Source organism: Calonectris borealis, chromosome 22 (assembly GCF_964195595.1).
Source record: "Calonectris borealis chromosome 22, bCalBor7.hap1.2, whole genome shotgun sequence".
Taxonomy (NCBI): domain Eukaryota; kingdom Metazoa; phylum Chordata; class Aves; order Procellariiformes; family Procellariidae; genus Calonectris; species Calonectris borealis.
This window is the reverse complement of record NC_134333.1, coordinates 8,178,136-8,196,597: the sequence shown is the minus strand read 5'-3', so window position 1 is coordinate 8,196,597 and position 18,462 is coordinate 8,178,136. Positions and strand designations below refer to the sequence as shown.

General features: G+C 50.3%; 2 protein-coding genes across 7 annotated transcripts; one reads left to right on the top strand and one right to left on the bottom strand.

The window, feature by feature from the left end:
• The first annotated feature begins 1,571 nt into the window (after positions 1-1,571).
• On the top strand, positions 1,572-13,910 carry UBE2Z (ubiquitin conjugating enzyme E2 Z). 5 transcript variants are annotated; one of them, XR_012676898.1, is made up of 10 exons: positions 1,572-2,005; positions 3,879-3,951; positions 5,739-5,926; positions 7,868-7,979; positions 8,584-8,696; positions 9,233-9,323; positions 11,172-11,552; positions 11,706-11,776; positions 11,888-12,046; positions 13,725-13,910. XR_012676898.1 is itself a non-coding variant. In XM_075171448.1 (7 exons), exons 1-7 carry the CDS (start codon positions 1,677-1,679, stop codon positions 11,340-11,342), a joined length of 1,077 nt encoding a protein of 358 aa, XP_075027549.1. In that variant the 5' UTR covers positions 1,572-1,676; the 3' UTR covers positions 11,343-11,678. The 5 variants fall into 5 exon arrangements, 1 of the variants encoding a protein (XP_075027549.1); XR_012676899.1 differs by lacking the exon at positions 11,706-11,776; XR_012676897.1 differs by having other exon boundaries at positions 11,706-12,046.
• Positions 12,139-18,255, bottom strand: SNF8 (SNF8 subunit of ESCRT-II). 2 transcript variants are annotated; one of them, XM_075171450.1, is made up of 8 exons: positions 18,174-18,255; positions 17,669-17,719; positions 16,964-17,102; positions 16,536-16,640; positions 15,722-15,794; positions 14,946-15,087; positions 14,703-14,777; positions 12,139-14,264 (listed from the first exon to the last, which is right to left on the bottom strand). In XM_075171450.1, exons 1-8 carry the CDS (start codon positions 18,225-18,227, stop codon positions 14,127-14,129), a joined length of 777 nt encoding a protein of 258 aa, XP_075027551.1. In that variant the 5' UTR covers positions 18,228-18,255; the 3' UTR covers positions 12,139-14,126. The 2 variants fall into 2 exon arrangements, with proteins under 2 accessions (XP_075027551.1, XP_075027552.1); XM_075171451.1 differs by lacking the exon at positions 17,669-17,719 and having other exon boundaries at positions 18,174-18,243.
• Positions 18,256-18,462: the final 207 nt, after the last annotated feature.

The following is an 18,462-nucleotide window of genomic DNA, read 5'->3' as shown; positions in this document are numbered from 1 at the left end:
TGAACAGCTCAAATCTATGCAAAAATCCCAACGAGCGTTGCCCTAGTAAAGCAAATACTTCTAGATGAGCTGACAAAGCGTTGTTTTTTCCACATACTGTTGTTGAAAATGCTACGTGTCTGTCTTTTTCGTCTGAAGGACAGTATGTAGAGAAGGTGATGGGTACAGGTGAGTGTGTTTACAAGTGTATTAATGGTGTTTGCGTAACTAAATTACCAGTAAGTACGGAAGGATATGCACTGCCATATCATCTGAATTTTCTTTCACAAAGAAGAGCTGGTTTTGAGGTCGCACTATTCGTGTGCCTCCTCAAAGCATCAGTTTACACAAAGGACCACAGCTGAGTTTTATTTCTCTTTTTCCCCTCCAACAGTTACATGCTTCAGCTGTTTTAGAGACTGGAGTATACTAGGGAGGAGCAATTCTAAAATCTAACCTGAATCTTGGACCTTGTGGTAAGACAGCTGAGCCTTTAAGGAAGGTAGGAAGGTGAGCTCTGGGGGAGCGTGTCTGGTTATCTGCTTTAGGTAATTGCATTAATGCAGCTACTCGGCGTGCTTAAAGCCTCCGAAGCTCGGTTGTGACCTCCCTGGGGACACGAACGTGGGACAGGACAGGAACTGCTCTGTTCCTTCATTGCCTGTGCCCTGAGAAGGCAAGGGGGGCTGAGAAGAGTTTGACTCCCAAAAAAACCTGGAGGCTTCTTGGAGAAGCGTGGCTCTAAAACCAAAAAGAACTCAAGGGAGACTCGCTGGCTGGGAGGAAACATCCTACATCTGCCGCCAGGCTGGCGCTTGGGGACAAACGCGTTCACCCTGTGACAGTAATACTGGGCTTTGGGAATCGTCGCTGTTGTCGCTATTGGCGTGCCAGGTGCTCAACACTTACTGTCTCAGGAAAACACCACTGTTACCTGCATCTAAGCTAGTTACATTTATTCTCCCTTACACGTATGAAACTGGGCATAAATAACTGTTGTTGTTGTTGTAAAGCAAAAGTGACCTTGGAACTAAAATCGTTCACTCGCGGTTGCACGCTGTTACTGTAAGTAACAGAGTGCTTCTGGCAGGTGTTGTAGGGGTGAGATGGTCCTTGTAGGCCAGAGGCGGAGCTCCTGGCTTCCTGCGAGCCGGTATCGGCTTCCTGCGAGCCGGAGTATCGGCTTCCCCCCTCTCCCACCGCCCCGACCGCGTCCTGAGGCTGGCGGGGTGAGGGTGTGCACCCTGGGGAGGGCTTTGGGTGCTGCCTGAGCCTGCGGCCGTGCCTTGGTCCGGGCTGAAACGCTGCCCTGCCGCGTCTCCGCAGGCCGAGGCGTGCTGAGAGCGAGTCTGTTGCAGCAGCCGCTTCCCAACAGGGCGTTTTTCCACCCAAAAAGCCCCGAACTAGTTTCTGCTGCCTCCAGCCCGCGAGACCCCCGCCGCGGCAGGGGGCGCCCTGCGCCGCTGCGGTACGCTCTAGCCTACCATGAGGCGTCTCCGTGGGAAGGGGCGCTCTGGCGCCGGGGGGAGACTCTATGGTGACTAGGGGGAGTTTGCGCCGGCAGTGGGAGGGGGCAGTGGGGGAGGCGTCGCTCTGGCCTGCGATCGGTGGTGGAGGCGCGGGGCGGGGGCCGCTCTGGCCGGCGGACTCGCTGGTGCGGAGTCCCGGAAGCGGCGTTCCCCGAGGCCGGGCGCGGAATGGCGGAGAGTCCGGCCGCCGAGGAGGCGGCCCCGGCCGCGGTGCTGGCGGCGGCTGCGGCGGGTAGCGGCGGCGCCTCCGCCGGCCCGGGCGGCGGCACGGGGAGCCCCGGCGTCTTCATCCCCGCCGAGCTGTGGGCGGCGGCGGGCTTCGGCGCTGCGACGCCGGGCGCCGGCGTGGCTCCGGGGAGCGGCGGGGCCCCCATCGCGGCGGCGGCGGCGGCCGCGGGGGCCGCGCTCCTCACGCATTCCGCCTTCTGGGACCCCACGGTCAGCGGTGACTGGGACAGCGAGCGGCCCAGCCCGGCCTGCCTCCTGCGGATCAAACGGTGAGAGAGCCGCCCTGCCCGTGAGCGGCGGAGCCTCCCCGCCCCGGGCCCGGTGGCTGAGCGGCGCTGCCGGGTACCGGCTCCCTGTGGGGTGGCTCCGGTCCTCGCCTCTGCCGGCCCCGCGGGGCTCCCCCGGGCCTAGCCATCTGTGGGCTGGGGAATCCCCGCCGCCCTGCTCCGGCGTCTGTTGGCGGGGCTGCCCGGGCGGAAAGCGGGCACGGAGCCGAGGCTCATAACGCGGCAGAGACGCTTGGCTCGTCCCCGGTACGCTCGAGGCGGTAGCTGTCCCCTGGGCTTCACCATCCCCTCACCAGCGGTCCAGGAGACCTGGGTTCGGGCCCGGGGACAGAGCCCGGTCCCTCCCTGTGTCCCGGGGCTTTCCTGGGGACAGAGCCCGGTCCCTCCCTGTGTCCCGAGGCTTTCCTGGCAACAGACCCCGGTCCCCATCCTGCCCCGGGACTCTCCTTGCCCAGGTGCTTGGGCGAGGATGGAGTCTCACACCTCGCCTGCTCTGGAGCCGTGGACCCCTGTACCACCATCCGGGGTCTCTTTCTCTGTTGCTGGGGCGTTTGGCAGCAGAGCTCCTTGGGGCATGGCTCTAATCCGGCCTTTGGGATCGCTGGTTGCTCCTCGGAGATGCTGTTAAATGGAGAGGGGAGCAGGCTTCTCAGTCCCCATCAACAGCCGAGTTAAGATGTTTATCCTAAACCTGGCCATAGCGACCCTCCTTCCTGCTGGTGCCCACCCGTTTGGCTGCTCTGACTCTTTAAAGGATCATCTAGTTAAACCTGGGTGCGTCGATAGCCTTTGATATAATGAGCAATATAGTCTTGTATTGTTAGACGTGCTGGCACTGTTTCAACAAGTTCTTCCTCTTCCTTCAGAGCAAGTATCACTGCCTGCCAGGCTCTTGCTCATCTGTGTTCTAGAGCTTGTATAATGTCTTCCAAAGATGGCACCAGATATTTGGGCACTTTCCAATCCAAACGCCAAAAGCACTGACTTCGTAACGGTAGGCAGGAAGGCGAGGCTCTCCTGTTGCTCTCGCACTTGTTTTCGCCCTGAAACCTCTCTGAACTCCGGTTGCTTCCCAAATGGGAAGGTCGAGTGGGAGCTTGTCCTGGAGCTCAGCACAGCTCCAATTATGGGAGGGAGTTTTTTTGGCGATAAAAGGTAACGGGTGCCATTCAGTTTATCTGTAAACTGCACGGAGTTCTAGGTAATTTGTTACTTTTCAGTTCATTTAGTCCACATTCCTAAGGAAATAAGGCCATTGTGATCAAGTTGTGTGTGTGTATGTGCATCCTAACTAGTCTTGAACCTGCTGTCTGGTTAAACCCAAATTTGTCAGAGCAGTAACTCAAAGGCAGTTGAGTCATGGTATGTTTGGGGAAAACAAATGACTGGTTATAGGAAAGGGATCCTGTAAATAGTCTGAGTGTGAAGAAGGAAAACATGGGGCGGGAAAGTCATCCTTTAAACAATAAAATTCACCTAAGAGAACTTTTAAACGACTGCCTTAGGGGAAGTTTATGGTTGAAGTTTTGTGCGCTGGAGCCGATCCATGGTAAAATAGGAGGCAGCAGATAAGTCAAGGTGCACTTGGTCCGATGCCTCGCGTATTGATTCATTGAATGCTGCTTGTGCTCTTGAAATGCCTCAACTATTTTTTGGGGGATAAGTTGAAAGAGCTCAGCCAGAAAACAGTCAGAGGCAAAAGAAAAATGTCTAGCTCTTTATGAGTTGCAAGTTTCCATCTTAAAAGTCTATCCCTTTGCATCTGTGCACAGATTTGTCATCTAGAACGTTCCGTGCCTCGAAGGCTGATGAACGCCAAGGGAGATCTTGACTAATTCCTGTTTCCTTTGTTCAGGGATATCATGTCCATTTACAAGGAACCGCCCCCGGGAATGTTTGTTGTGCCTGATCCCCACGACATGACCAAGGTAAGAGGAGATTTGGAGCTGGTTCAACTTTCTGCTTCTCTGTATGTTGCTATTGATGGCTGCTTTAAGGGTTTGCCCAAATGGAGTATTCCCTTAATGTTTTGAGAGAAGTCAGGGTGAGTCTTGCAAGAGCATAGTGAGGTTCCAGCTTTCTTGGTGACATTGAGATGGGCTGCACTTAAAAATGGGAGGAGGCTCTCAAGGAAACTGGCTCTGTGGAGAGATACCATCACAGGGATCTGAGGAGCTTCCACAGATAGAGCCAGCTCTGCTTTAGTGGGCCTGTGAGCCGGTGGGGTGCTGATCCAGCTCGTTGCATCCTACTGATGCTTGAAAACAATCAAAAGAGCAGCTCAAAGAAGAGAAAGCTCCATGGAAAGCTGTTGGCCATGGGGGGCTTCTCAGAGAGGTTGGAAATGAGAAACATCCATTGGCCACAAGCAGTGCTGGAGTATCTATAATCCGCCTGTGGAACTTGGAGATGTTTAATTGTTGTGAGCTGGTAGAGAGATTTGTCCCTGCACCCGGGCCCTGTCCTGCCGTGGAGCTGCCCGCCGGGTTCTCACAGGTACCGGGGTCGCGTGCAGGTCTGACCCACGCAGCCGCTCCCACCACATCGCCTCCAGCAGACCTACTCTTTAGGCATGGCTACGGCCTCTCCTGCCCCGGTTCTTCCCCTCCTGGCTCTTGAGGGTTTTCCAGCAGTGGGAATTTCTGATTATGTCAGAGAGAATGCAGTGAACTGGGAGGCAGAGGTTGCTCAAACGGTGTTCTGGATCCAGTGTGTTTCTTGGCTGGTGCCAGTGTCACCTGGTCTGGCTGTGCTGGTTTCTGAGAGTTGTGCGTGCGTGTGTGTGAGGTTGCTTTGGTTTTTCCTCTGCTGCACACTTCTCCCACCCCCCCTGACAAATGTGGCATCCTCCAGATTCCCCCAAATTCCCCCCATGTAAGTGCCTGCCTAAGTTAGGGCCCCTGGGGTTTTTGGAGGTAGCACAAAGGGAGTGTCTCTGCGCAGCCAGCTCCCACCTGGGGCACTTAGCGGCAGCTCTGGAATCTCTCAGCGTTGGTTGCTGAAAGAGCCAAAATGCCCTTCAACGGAAACGCGGGTTTGTAGAACACCAGCCTTGGGGCTTTTAACTGAAATCCTGGGGAGGTAAGAGGATCATTAAAGGAGACTGCTTGGATCACTTGGGGAGTAAGCTTCCTTAATAGCCCAAAGGGAGTAGATTTCCTGGTATACAATTGGGATCTTTGAGGGTAATTAGCATGGAGAGAATAGGGTCTTAATTTCGGATCCTGGCAGAGGAAATTGAGTGATTGGTTTTAATAAGACCAAATCAGCACGAGACCATAAAATTGAGGAATGCTGTAGTTTTGGCAGAAATTCTGAATTTTTTTCTTTCTAAAATTAGATTTTTTTTTCATATTTGAAATCTTTCTTTTTTTTTTTAAGCAGAGCTTACCAGCTGAACTGTGATTCAGTCTGGTTTGGACTGTATAGGGATGTATGGGAGGCAGCTGTTGTGGACTCTGGCCAAACCTTGCATTGGAAAACTGCTTTGCACATTGAGTGTGGCAGAGGGGAGAGAAGTGCGCAGCAGTGGCTCTGGCTAACGAGGGAAGGAGGGAGGGTTAAGTATGGCCTGCACATGGCGTGTGCTTGTGGAAGACGCTGCCTCCGTGCTGCTGCCTGGGTGGAGATTTCTTGCCTTTGGTTGGCTTTGTTGAGGATTTGACGGTGCTGCTCAATTTTGAAGTGGTGCGCAAGACGGGCTTTTGTTTTCCAGATTCATGCATTGATCACAGGCCCATTTGACACGCCTTATGAAGGGGGTTTCTTCTTGTTCCTGTTTCGCTGTCCTCCAGATTATCCCATCCACCCACCAAGGGTCAAACTGATGACAACAGGAAATAACACAGTGAGGTTTAACCCCAACTTCTACCGCAATGGGAAAGTCTGCCTGAGTATTCTAGGGTAAGAGGAGACTTTGGCTGTTTTGATGGGAAATCAGGAGGTGGCTGCAGGCTGTATTCTGCCTCACGCATCCTTCTCAGCGCGTTGTGCCCTGATCTTGCCGCAGATGTGTACTTGGATGCACCTTTATGCTTCTGTGAGGTTGTGTACAGAACCAGAGTCGTAAAGCAGGACTAATTCCTCTACTGAAATAAGAGTCTAACTTGTCTTTAAAAGCACCTGAGAACGGAGCAGGGGAAGCATGAAGTTCAGTGGATGCTGCCGCTTTTCTCCTGCTTCCCCTTGCAAAGCCTCGGCCCGAGCACTGCGTTTCTTCCGCTTTTGCGCTTTGCAGCCTGATCCTTAATGTTGTTTGAATGTAGGTTTTTGTGGTTTTAATTTCCTCTCTCTGTGTGGGTTTAAAAATAAATAAATAAAATTAAAAGCCGCTAAGAACTTCCTTGAGAGCCATTTGACTGCTCTGGGCTTCCACCTACACGTAGTATGTGGGGCTGGGCGGTGGGTGTAATGATTTACAAGCACTGCTCCCATCCTGCCTGTTCAAACAGGCTCCACTGCTGCAAATGCTTGTTACTCACCTGCTTGATTTTTAAACATGTGAAAGTCCTGGTCGATTGAATGGCTCTTACCGCTCTGCCAGAGGAACCCTGGCCTTGGCGTGATATTCCCAACCCCAGCTGTGACAGTTTCAGTTGCCAGTAAAGAAAGGCTTCTGCTGAGACTCTGGACTGGTGCAGCTGGGGTGTTAGTGCATAGTTCCTTCTGCTGCAGAGAGGTGATAACGGCAGCCAGGTGAGGAAGGGGCAGTGACGGCTTGAATTGCTGTAGGGATTTGATCGACCGACAGGAGTCCGAGCACTGATGTGGTTACAAGACTGCCTTTGCTGGGATGGTTTCAGCAGTGCTGTGCACGTGCCACTTACACCAAAATTGGTCCAAGTGGTTGATACCCGTCAGTTGATAGATACTGGCCTCAGGGCTGGTAGAGAGATGCATTGTGCTGGGAAACACCTTCCTCGGCATAGGAGTCTTCCTGATCCAGTGAGCTGGATGCCAGAGCACTGAGATGTGTGGGACATGTCCATATCTCGGGGCTCTGAATGCCCAGCAGCTCCCACGCAAGCTGCCTGGTGGCTCATGCAATTGTAGCCCTGGCATGGAAGCTAAATTATTGAAGAGTGAACAAAGAGCCTCGGCCTCAGCAGAAATGGGAAGCGCAGAGGGAGCTGCAAAGGAAAGGATTTAGGAAGGGCATATGTGGGTCAGCACATCTTTGCTCAGCTCACAGGGAGACAGGTCTGTATCTGGAACTAGGATATTAAGGGCAAGCAGCAGAACAGCTTTTTCTGCTTATGCTGTTCTGTGCAAAGGTTTTTGCTACCCTGTGTGTATGAAACAGGCACCTTATTCCTATAGCAGAGCATCCGTCAGTGCTTTTGATGGCAGTCCTTGTGCTGAGCGTCTGCATTACAGACTGCAGAAATGATGGTCTTGTTTGAGCCTTGAAAATCAGATTTCAGTTCTTAAGAGTAGTTGTTTTTGACTTATGGCAGTGCTGGTAGCTTGTGTTGCTCGAAGCTGCTGTGCGAGATGATAGCCATGGTTTTAAAATGCCCTGTAAAATGCTTGGAAATGTTACTTTTCCTCAACTCATGTGTGATGCCCTGTGTGTGTTAGCAGTGGAGTGAAGTTTACCAGCCTCTCTTGTCTTGCTCAAGCTAAAGTACTCCTTTGCTTGAGAGAATAAACTACTTTGACCCTGAAAACTTTCTCAGTGTCCAGTGCTTTCTAGATCTGTAGCAGCTGTTTCTTTTCCTGTCGCATTTCTGAAAGGTATAGATGTGGTTTTGCCAGCTTTCTGGTCTTTGGTAGTTGGAGGGATGGTGCTCACTGGGCCAGTCCTGCGTTGTTAATTGATGCTTTTCTGTTTTAATGCCTCAGCACTTGGACCGGGCCTGCATGGAGCCCAGCACAGAGTATCTCTTCAGTCCTCATCTCCATCCAGTCTCTGATGACTGAGAACCCCTATCACAATGAACCCGGCTTTGAGCAGGTGAGAGTTCGAGGCAGATCATCTCTGGTTCTGCAGCTATTTGTCTCTTCCCTCCATACCTTGCTCCTGGTGGCAAATCCTGTTCTGGAAATGGGGACAAAAGTAGGTTATGTTGCTTGGCTCTTTTCCAGCTTGCTCTGCCTCTAGAGCTTGAGGGGGAGTTGCAAGCCAGCTCTGAACCGGAGGCTGCTTAGCTCACGTATGTGTAAGGTAACAGAAGAACAAGAGGCATTCGAGAAGTTGCCGGGGAGATGGGATGGCTCTTCATTTCTCTGCTACACGACTCCTGAAATGGCTTCCTTGGGACATATTGTGACACAGGAACCAAACGGCTCAGGTTTTCATGGTCTCCAGCATCTCGGAGAGAGGCAGGTTTCTGTGCTAACTTATCAGTTGACCTGTCTCCACAGCTGAGTGAGTCCGAGGCTCTGGAGAGATGTAAAATCTTGCCAGCTTTTCATTTGCAGTATAAATTAGCTCAGTGTACACAGAACAGACAAAGCCATAGTGGGTTCGTGCACCAGTGAAATTCATCGGGCCCAGGAGGGAGAGACGAAGAGCCATTGCAGTCGCGTGGACTCACTGGCCCAAATTCTATTTCCAGGAGAGGCACCCCGGGGACAGCAAGAACTATAACGAGTGCATTCGGCATGAGACCATCCGGGTAGCAGTGTGCGACATGCTGGAAGGAAAGTGTCCCTGTCCTGAGCCATTACGGTATGGAAAGGGGGCATGGAGGGAGCATAAGAAAGTGGGTGTGGGGAAGCAGAATAAACTACTCTGGCTGCCCTTCCTGAAATCCTGATAGTTGCTCCAGGGAAGAGCAAGTCTTTAACTCTCCCTGGTCCAGCGAAGAGTCGTTCTGTTTCCCCTGAAGCGGATGGCTGCATCTGTGTGGAGCGCAGGAGCTGTGCGTTGACAAAGGCTGTGTTAATGTGCACAATGGCTGCATCTTCTGACTTGTGTTTGAGTATAAATGTGCCTTGTCTTATGGGGGAAAAAAAAATCTCAGAGGGAGGGGAGCACAGCTGTTGTGGAAACACGTGCAGAATCTCTTCAGCTGCAGTGATGCTGCAGTTCATTTCGCTCTGTGTCCTGCCTCGCTGTACCCTGTTAGTTGTCTGGGACACCCTGTGTGGGTGTCCACACTGATTACATGAGCTGGAGTTCGGTGGGATGGGGTGACCCTGGATGATGTGACCGTTGTAACGCTATCATTTTGTGTTGACTGTTTGCTCTCTCGTTGCGTTCAGGGGCGTAATGGAGAAATCCTTCATGGAATACTACGACTTCTATGAAGGGGTGTGTAAAGAGAGACTTTATCTCCAAGGACAGACAATGCAGGTGGGTGGCAGGCAATTTTCTTGTTGATAACACGCTGCCTTAGATAAGGGTGTGTGGTTCGTGACAAACAACAACGTGTAGCACCTAGAGGTACGTGGTGTGGATCTGGATCTTTTCTATTAAATGTGTATTCCAACTTTGAATCAACCATGAAACTGAGACCTGAGATGTTCCTGTGGATAAAACACTACCTTCCCCAAGTTCAGAGTACGCACACAGTGTTTTCAAGGCTGTTAGACCTCTCAGAGTGCTGGACCTGAGCCACTCTCCAGGCAAGCAGGTACTTCTTTCAGCCGTGGAACCGGTACAGTTTGCTTTCATGTGGATTTGGTGTTAAGCAGGGAGGGCACGTGCAGGTTATTCAAGGCTGGTGGCGACTGAACTCCATTGCAGTATTTTCCTATTGGGTCACTGGTAGAGTTTCTCTTTTTCTGAGGTTTCTTTGCTCATACAGCAGATAGGAACTTTTCTCTGACACGCCTTGTTCTGTCAGATGAGATTGAAAGTGGCTGACTGAGTCAAAAGTTACTGGAGGAGGAAGGGGTGGGGGAAGAGTGACAATACAGCAGACACATCTAGACGGGTTGAATACAGGAGCTTGTTTCTGCGGGAAAGTAGACTTTAAAGAATAAATTGCCAAGCTATTTGCATATGAACAGATGTGTCTTCCTCCCTCATCAGCCACCTCTTGTCTGACTCATTGAGAAATTCCACTGCTAAGAAAAAATGGAGGTGGCTGATTTAATGATCTTGTGTCTCTGAGCCCTTTTTTCCTGTCAGTGCCTTCACTGGCTGTGTAATTCATAAATTGAAAGCACTCCCAAAGCAAGAGAGTTGATGTTTGGAGTGAGAAATTCCTGTAAGAAAGGTCTGTGTCTGCAGAGAGTACTGAACTGAAGGCTGTGTAGTGACACAGTGTAGAGGATTGTCAGGTGTGGCCGGCCCTTGTTTATTCTTCAGGGAGCCGTGGCTCAGTTGCTTTCTCCATGGGTTTATGGACTGTGGCCTGGGACTGCGTTGTGTTCAGTTCCCAGAAGCAGTGACTGCCGTGGTCTGTTTTCTGCTCACTTGTAAATAGTAGTGCAGGAAGCATGAACACAACGTGCTGGAGAGATGGCATTGTTGTCTTCATCACCCTGTATTTAAAATTAAGTCACTCCAGGCTCAGTATCAGTTGAGTGCTTGCCAGATGTGCTGTCTTGTTAACTCTGGGGCCACATATTGGCTTGTACCAAAGATTCCCATCAGATGGGACAGCGTAAACTCCACCACCACCTTATATAGCCCTGGCAACGTGTCTTCGACCTGGGATGGGGATAAAAGCACCAGATGTTAAATAATCTCCGAAGACTTTCTGCCTCTGACTTGGTTACATCTCAGCTGGGGGCCTTGATTTAAAATGAGAATCGTGATGCTTTCATTTGGAAAGGGTCTGTAGCACTAATATAAAGTGTGGTCAAGTCTTTGGCCTCTGGATTTTAAGGGCTTTCATTTGTAGTGTTTTTCCTGCCTTTTTGGAGTAGGCCTGAGACCAAATCTTTGAAACAGTTTACTTCCTCAAAGCTGCTAGTAGAAATCCAACCCATGTCTGCCTGGCCTTTCATCTGTTTTTTGAAGTTTGCTTGGGTTTGTAAGGTTTCCCAAAAGAGACTCCAAACAGAAATTATCTTCAGTCTTCAACCTCTGCCATGACAGTGGAAAGTTTAGGGGCCTCTCCATCTAAGGTGGGATTTAACCCTTAAGTCTTTGACCATTTGTTGCCCAATTACTACGCAGCTTTTTTCTTTCTGCCTCTTGCCAGAAGGATAATGGTCTAAATTAATAGGCTTATCTATGGTTTTCTTCCAGGATCCTTTTGGTGAGAAACGAGGCCACTTTGACTATCAGTCCCTATTAGTGCGTTTGCAAGGAATTCGGCAGAAGGTGCAAGAGAAACACCAGCAGGAGAATACAGAAATAGACTCTGAGAGCAGCTCCTCCGAGACAGAGACAGAGACTCAAGGTTGCTCTAAAGCTTAGAGCTGCGTTAACAGTGGAGAGGCCAAGCCGTGGGGATGTTCTGTCGTCACACTCTGGAGTACCCCTGACAGACTCGACAACCAAACCAATGCCAGAGCGGAGAAAACTGCGGGATATCTTCTGTCTCCTTTTACTGCTCTGGTGGATAACGCTGAACGAGACGACTTCATGCTAGACAAAGCCAAGCTTGTGACAGGCTACTCTTAAAAGGTACTTACTATGCTAGAAAGCCGGAGCATGTGGCATCAGGTTATTTTTTGGAAACACCTACACTGGTTGTTTGTTTTTTTTTTTTTTTTTCTCCATTTGATTAAAGAATGAGATCTAGACTGCGAATCCTCTTTACAGCTTCTCTGTTCCTAGACAGTGAGCCCTTCCCTGGGGCCATGCTGAACGTGGAGCTGTAGCTGTGGGAGCGCTTTGATGAGTCCAGGGTATGACAGGGCCCACGCACCGTGTGCCCAGGCGAAACCTTTTTGTGCGGGTTGGGAGAGACGGAGCCTCTCTGCTCTGTGGAGCCCATCTACCTGATGTCTTTCTTCTAGACACTGTTCTAGACAGACCAAAGATAAAGAGCAGTGGTGGAATCTGGGCTCCTTTCTGAAAGCTTTACTCAAGCCCTGGGTGACTTCGTCCACTGAGACTTCAGGCGCAAAGGGGCGGATGAAAAGTGGAAACTGCAAGAATCTATTGATCAAGTGCAGGTGTGTTCATCCTGGCGTTTTGGGGAAGGGAGGGTGAGAAAATCATGGGTCAGAGATGGGGGGAGCACTTAAAAATAAGTCTAGTTTGTGTATTATTTTTTTAAGGTGTTGATTTGAATTTAGCGTTCTAGAAATATTTTATTCTGGCTGCTCTGAACGGAGCTGTTTTGTTTCCTTAACTGAAGTACTCTTTGCTTTCCACGTCTCTACTCAGTGTAATATTTTATTTTCCTCCCTTCTTCCTCCTGCCACCTCACTCCCCGCTGCCACCTTGATCCATCAGATTGAAACGCTAGAATAAGGGGCAATTCTAGCTAAGGAAGCCACTGTTTCTGGGTGGAGTTCTTCAGAGGTGTACGCCTTGTTACTGACAAATTCCTTTGCCAAACTTGGCCCAGCGCAAGCTAGCCGAGTGTCGTAAAGTTTAACACTTCAGTGCTTTGAACGTTTTAAACAGCAGCTTTTCACTGTGAGCGACGGCCGGCCTCTTGGAGAGGTGTCTGCTGGCTGCGAGTGCCATTACATCAAAGATGTATTCAGTGTAACTTGGGTGGAGGTGAAATACCCAGTTTCTCCAGGTAAATGAGCCTGGTGATGATTGACTGGAGCAGTATGTTTTGTTGATGAAGAGCTTAATCTACTTTTTTTCTTTTTTTTTTTTTTTTTTTTAAATTTTTATGGGAGCTTTGATAGAAAGCTAAGCACAAAGTTGCACATCGTCCTGGGCCTTCTCCCAGCTTGCTTAAACACCTTCCCACCAGCTCGGCCCTGTTTCAGACTCCTGGTGGCGGTGGGTGAACTTCCAACGCAGTCATCTTTCTTCTAAAAAAAGCGCAGAATAGAGGGGCCAAAAGACCCCTGCCGTGCGCTGCACAGAAAGGCAATGCCCCATGCGTCACTGAATTATTTTCAGTCTCTGTGATTTATATCAACTCTCGCAGAACTCGGAAGCCTGCACACTGCTGCTTAAGCAGCTCTGAAAAGCTGAAAGGTGGAAACATTTCTGAATTGTTAAGGTGCCATTTAATAACTTGGGAACCTTTTTTCCCTTTAGCAAGCAAACTCCCCTGGGTCTGTCATTGGCTTGATTTAGACTTAAACCCTGTCTTCCCTCGAGGGAAAGCTGAACTTACATAGGACTCACTCAACACGTACACCACATGAGAGTAAATAAAGCGGTGTTCACCTTGAAATGAGGTCTCAGGGAGGCAGAGGGGTCTCCCGAGAAGTCACGAGCTGTGTGCTACTTTACCGCCTCTTTAATCCCATTGTAAATGTCACGTTGTTTTTCACCATTCAGTAGCATTGTGGGTAGAGCTGTGACTCTGCTGCCTTCCCAAGGCAGAGCTGGTTCTGAAATCTGTTTGTGATGCATGTGGCGTTACCATCCACCGATACAACGAAACAAGAAAATGCCTTATTGTGGACACTATTCACATAACTAGCATGTGGCTGTAAAAGAGAAGTATTAGTTTTATAGCTCTAATGTTGTCTGTCCTACCATTTCTGAATGTTTCCATTTCAAAGTGACAATCCTCAAATGACTGCTCTAGGCAGAGATGTTTTAGCAACAGATTTTTAGACCTAATTGAGTTGAAAATATATGCACAAGAGTCACTCTAAGATACCTTGTTTATATACTATTGTACATAAGATTTTTTTTTTTTGTGCAATAAAGTTTGTTTTGGCAGAATCTAGACTGTGGTACTCCTTAGTGGAACAACGACTCATTCACAGAGCAGAGGGGACTACAGTACAGTTTCTCGGTGTCCCTGCTGGCTCCAGGATTCTTTAGCCGGAGTCACATTTGCGTCCTCCGAGACTGCCGTTGCAAGAGCAGCTTAGATAATTTTCCTCTTGCTGTGACAAGGTAATTACTTGTCTGTAATGGTAAGTGGCATTTCCACCCACAACAAAGGAGAAAATTCAGAGGTAAGCAAGTATGAGTTAGTCCTATTAAGCTTTTCAAGCTAGACACTTTTTACAAAACTTTTATTTCAAGTCCACTGTCCCTGTGTTTCAGGTGATATGCAAATAACCTCACAAGAAGAATTATATACAGGCACAGAACACGTAGCAGTCAAGGTATTGCCTCCTTGGCTTCCTCTGGAGTGATTTCCTGAGAGTACAGCTCTGTAAAGAGAGCAGGCAGCCAGTACTGAGGTTCTCCAGCTGCCTGCGTATCCAGCCAGGCCATTCCTTCCTTCAGCAAGTGTTCCTGTACAAACAGAGCGGAAACTGTGAGTGAAACTTAACTAAATGGCTGAGAAGCCACTCACAATAGAGGCCTGACCCACATTTATTCTAGGGTAAGGGAGGATGTAGAACTTGGGCTACAATAATTTTTACTCAACCAGGAGAAATACAGTTCAGACATCCAGCCATGCCTGCCATGCATGTTTATGTAGGACCTGAGCTAATAAGATTCAAGTTTTAATGGAGATTGGTGAAGCCACAGGAATATCTGCAGCTTCTGAGATTCTGCTTTCCTCAATCTATGTTTACGCAGCCTGTACTCTGCTCTGGCCTACCAGCTAGCTTAGGATCCCCCGTGCATGCTGTGATAACGCGTCCCCAGCAAAGCGTCTGCTGCAGGGCTGCAGCAGCAGTCACTCTACGCTGAAGTCCACTGTGCACAAGAGACCTTCATACATACCAGCACTTGCTTTGCGCGTTCCGTCTCCCACTTCAGACTGGACCTGATCTCACTGACTGTTACATAGCCCTTTTTCTGAAATGAGAGGAAAAATACTGTGTGCTGACAGTCAAGACTTAAGTCCGCAGTTTAGAAGAGTGTGGACGGTTTTGCCTACAGGCCTGGTCTAATCACGGTTCCGTGTCATGGAAGCAATAAGGTTCTTTCAAGGTGGTTGTATTTTAAAATCTCCTGGCTCAATACCTCTGCCAGCTGCAAGACGACAGTGTGATCCATGTTCAGTTCAGCTGGTACAGACTGGATCAGATATGTTCCACCAACAGGGATAATCCCAAAGCCATTCCCCAAGACCTTCAGTTTCTTGATTGCACGAAGGAGATCATCCCTGAGAAGCAGAGGTCAATGCAAGGCTTTAAAGCAAGAGCCTCTCTCAAACCGCACGCTACGTTCTGTACATGAGGAAGAACTTGATCTGCAGAAGCTATGAGCAGTAATAGCTCCTTGGAGCTTGCTGCAGTTTCAGGTAATCAACAGCTGAAAAAAATTTTATAAAGCAATTTAGAATTAGTTTGCATTTCTGCATATCTTCAGAAGTGCAGACTTGCATTAGAGACACCTGAGCTGCTAAACTTTCAGATTCAGCCCCAATTAGTGATCATGGTGAGTTGTGTCCTAAAATCTGCTTCTGTAATGACACGGATCAGTCCCTTCCTTACAGCTCAGGAGACCACAGCAGCTTCAGCAGACTGTGGCAGTAAGAGCTGGATTTGCAGGGGACTTTTGTCTCCAGCTCAAGGCAACAGTCCCTTATGCCTTAGGGCTCCCAGAGAAAGCACACTGCTGCTTTCTGAAATGGTTAAGTCATCAATTGTGGATCACGTGTAATTGGCTCCATTGCTAGAAGTTAAATTTCGAGTCCAATTAATAGCAGCACCCCCAACTGCTGCTGAGATCCGTCACCCCCTTTTCTTCCCCGAATGCTTCTTGATTCCCCTTTCCTGTAATGCACAGACACTCACTGGCTGACATCCTGAGCAAACTTCCCCCTTCCCTTCAGCACTTGCTGATGAAGTTCTTCCAGTGTTATCAGACCTAGGAGTCAACAAAAGGAGACAGGAAAGCATTACTGCATAGCAACAAAATTACTCCAGCAAGAGCAGTCAGGGGTCCTTTGTGCATTTGCCACTGGCTCACCCCGGCCTTCCATTTTACAAGCGGCTGTTCATTGTTCCCAGTATCAAGCCTTGGGCGAGATAAGCATCGAGTCACTTCTGTTCCCAGAACTAACACGCAGCAGTCAGCTGTTGCCTTCTCCCACAAATGTATTGGACTCAAGTTTCAACTGGCTTTGCTGTAGCCCATTCCTGGTCTCAGATTGCCCTTTTGGAGTGAAGAACATCTACTATCTTTTCATTAGGCACTTATCACGGGTATTCCAGCTCTTCTGGATATTGCTGTGATCCTTTAGAGACTATCTTACTGCCGGGCTCTAAGCAGTAACTTACCAGTTTCGTACTCCTTCAAGATTGTAATTGATCTCTGCTCTGTCCCCTGGATAATGCAAGTTATGGTTTTGTTACCTAAACAGGGCAGAGTTGGTTGATTTCTGTAGAAATCAATAAAGCTGGGTGATTACCAGTGGGGAGTAGCTGTAACATGTTGTAGAAACAAAACAAGGCTTTTTGGGGGCAATGAAGACAAAACTGCCATCTCAGTATTTAGTGAAATCTACTAAAGAACATTACACTGAGCGATGCGACTCATTTTCCACGGGGAAAGGGTATCCTCCCGCTCACTGTATCTCCTAGAAACCAGACACAGTGGGATCCTCACCTCCATTCCTGTGTTTCAGAGCCAGGCAAACTTCAATGATCTGCACACCCAGTTCATAGTAAAAGTCTCCAACTCCCAGCATCTCCGACCAGAATCCTTTACCGGCTGTGAAGTGAGAAAGGGGAAAGCGATTGGACCACTGGCAAAAATATCCTTCCTTAACAGTTACTGGAGCAAAGCAGGCTGCTCCCAAACCTCGCTGTGAGGACTCTCAGGTCTCTCAACAAAGAGTCTCCATTTTGGTTACTGTTTTCCCCCACCCTTTTAACTAAGGAACACCCAGCGGTACATTACACCGATTCACAAACCCCAAGAGTCAAAACAGCATCAGCTCTCCTCAAGGAAACTTCAGCTTTACTGCGAGCTGTTTACAGTACGAGAACAGCGAGATGAATCCTTAGTCATTAACCCCGGTGCCTGTTCCTCACATGCCAAAGGATCCACACCGATTGTTGCACACATATCCTGGAACTGGACGCGGAACTCAGGGTTTTTACGGATCTCTTGCTTGTGTTTGCTGGCAAACTCTTCTAAGTTGGTCTTAAACATGTCCAGCTGCTTAGACATCTGAAAAAGAATTGCAGAGAAGCGTTTCTGTCTTAACACTTATTTAATGTAGTTTTTTCGTATACCCCCAACAGGCACTAAGTGAGCAGAGTCCTCACAAACACTCAGGTCTCTGACGTGCTGCCTACCCAGTGCAGATGGCCCCAGTGGTCTTAAAGGAAGGAAACAAGATAAAAATCGCTCGATGGAATCAGAATTCTCCACATGTACACTTTTAACACTGAATACAAACAAGTATCAGTGGAGATAAGACAAGGCAAAGGGCTGTTCTGAACCATGAGAGAGGCTCTGAAGGGGGGCAGCAGTTATTCTGTGATGTACGTGGGGCAGAAACAGTTCTACAGAAATGAGATCTTGCCGAGGTACTGGGAAGGGAGGCAGAGCGAGATCTGTAGCAAACATCACAGCTCTCCGATGGAAAGGCGGCCCTAAGGGGTGCCATCATTATCCACGCCGCTCGTGGATAATGCTCTGGACACCGAAGCAGAGGAGGAAACGAAGCCCAGGTTTGTGGCTGGGCTCACAACCACGGTTATTCCCGCTGCCAGGGCAGGGGGATCTCCCACCTGGGCCAGCTGGTCTTCGGCCAGGACCGTCCCTCGCTCCTTGTACTTCGCCTGCAGGAGGAAAATGGGATGATGGAGACAGTGCTGAAGGACAGATGAACCAGAAACCAAAACTGGACGAAGGAAATGCTCCTTAAAGATGGAGGAGGAACCAGGAGGACACGCGGCCCGGTGCCCTAGGCAAGCAGGGAGGCTGCCTTGGAGCAGGGCTGGCGCCAGCCGGGATGGCCGATGTGAGGACGGGGATGGCCCCACACCGAGCCTGGTCCCCCCCGCCACAGGGCCGCAGGGGCCTGGCCCCCCTCAGACGGGACCGATGGAGCCTGGCAGCTCCCCACCCGAGACCGGTGGGGTCTGGCACCCTTCCGGGGCCTGGCAATCCCCTACCCGGGGCCATTGGGTCCTGGCACCCTTCGCGTGGGCCCGGTGGCTCCTGGTTCCCCGCCGCCCACGGGCCCGGCACCCCCCCTGCCCCCCTCCCCCGCGGGGTCCCGGCGCCCCTCACCTCCGCGAGCTTCTTCTTGGCGATGGCGCCCGCGCCCACCCCCCGCCGGTGCATCCCGGCCCCGCTGCCCGTCGCGCTCCGCCTGACGTCATCTTCCCGCGACGGGCGGTGGTGACGCACGGCAGGGGGTGGGGGTGCCTCTCCCGGGCACCCACGGCTGTGTCTTGTGCCCCCCCTCCGACCCCGCGTGAACGGGGACCCCACCACACCCCGAGGGCCTGGGGGGGGGGCAGCGGGGGCCTCAGACCGCGCGGGGGTCCTTGTGTTTGTCTCGGGGGGGGGTGAGACC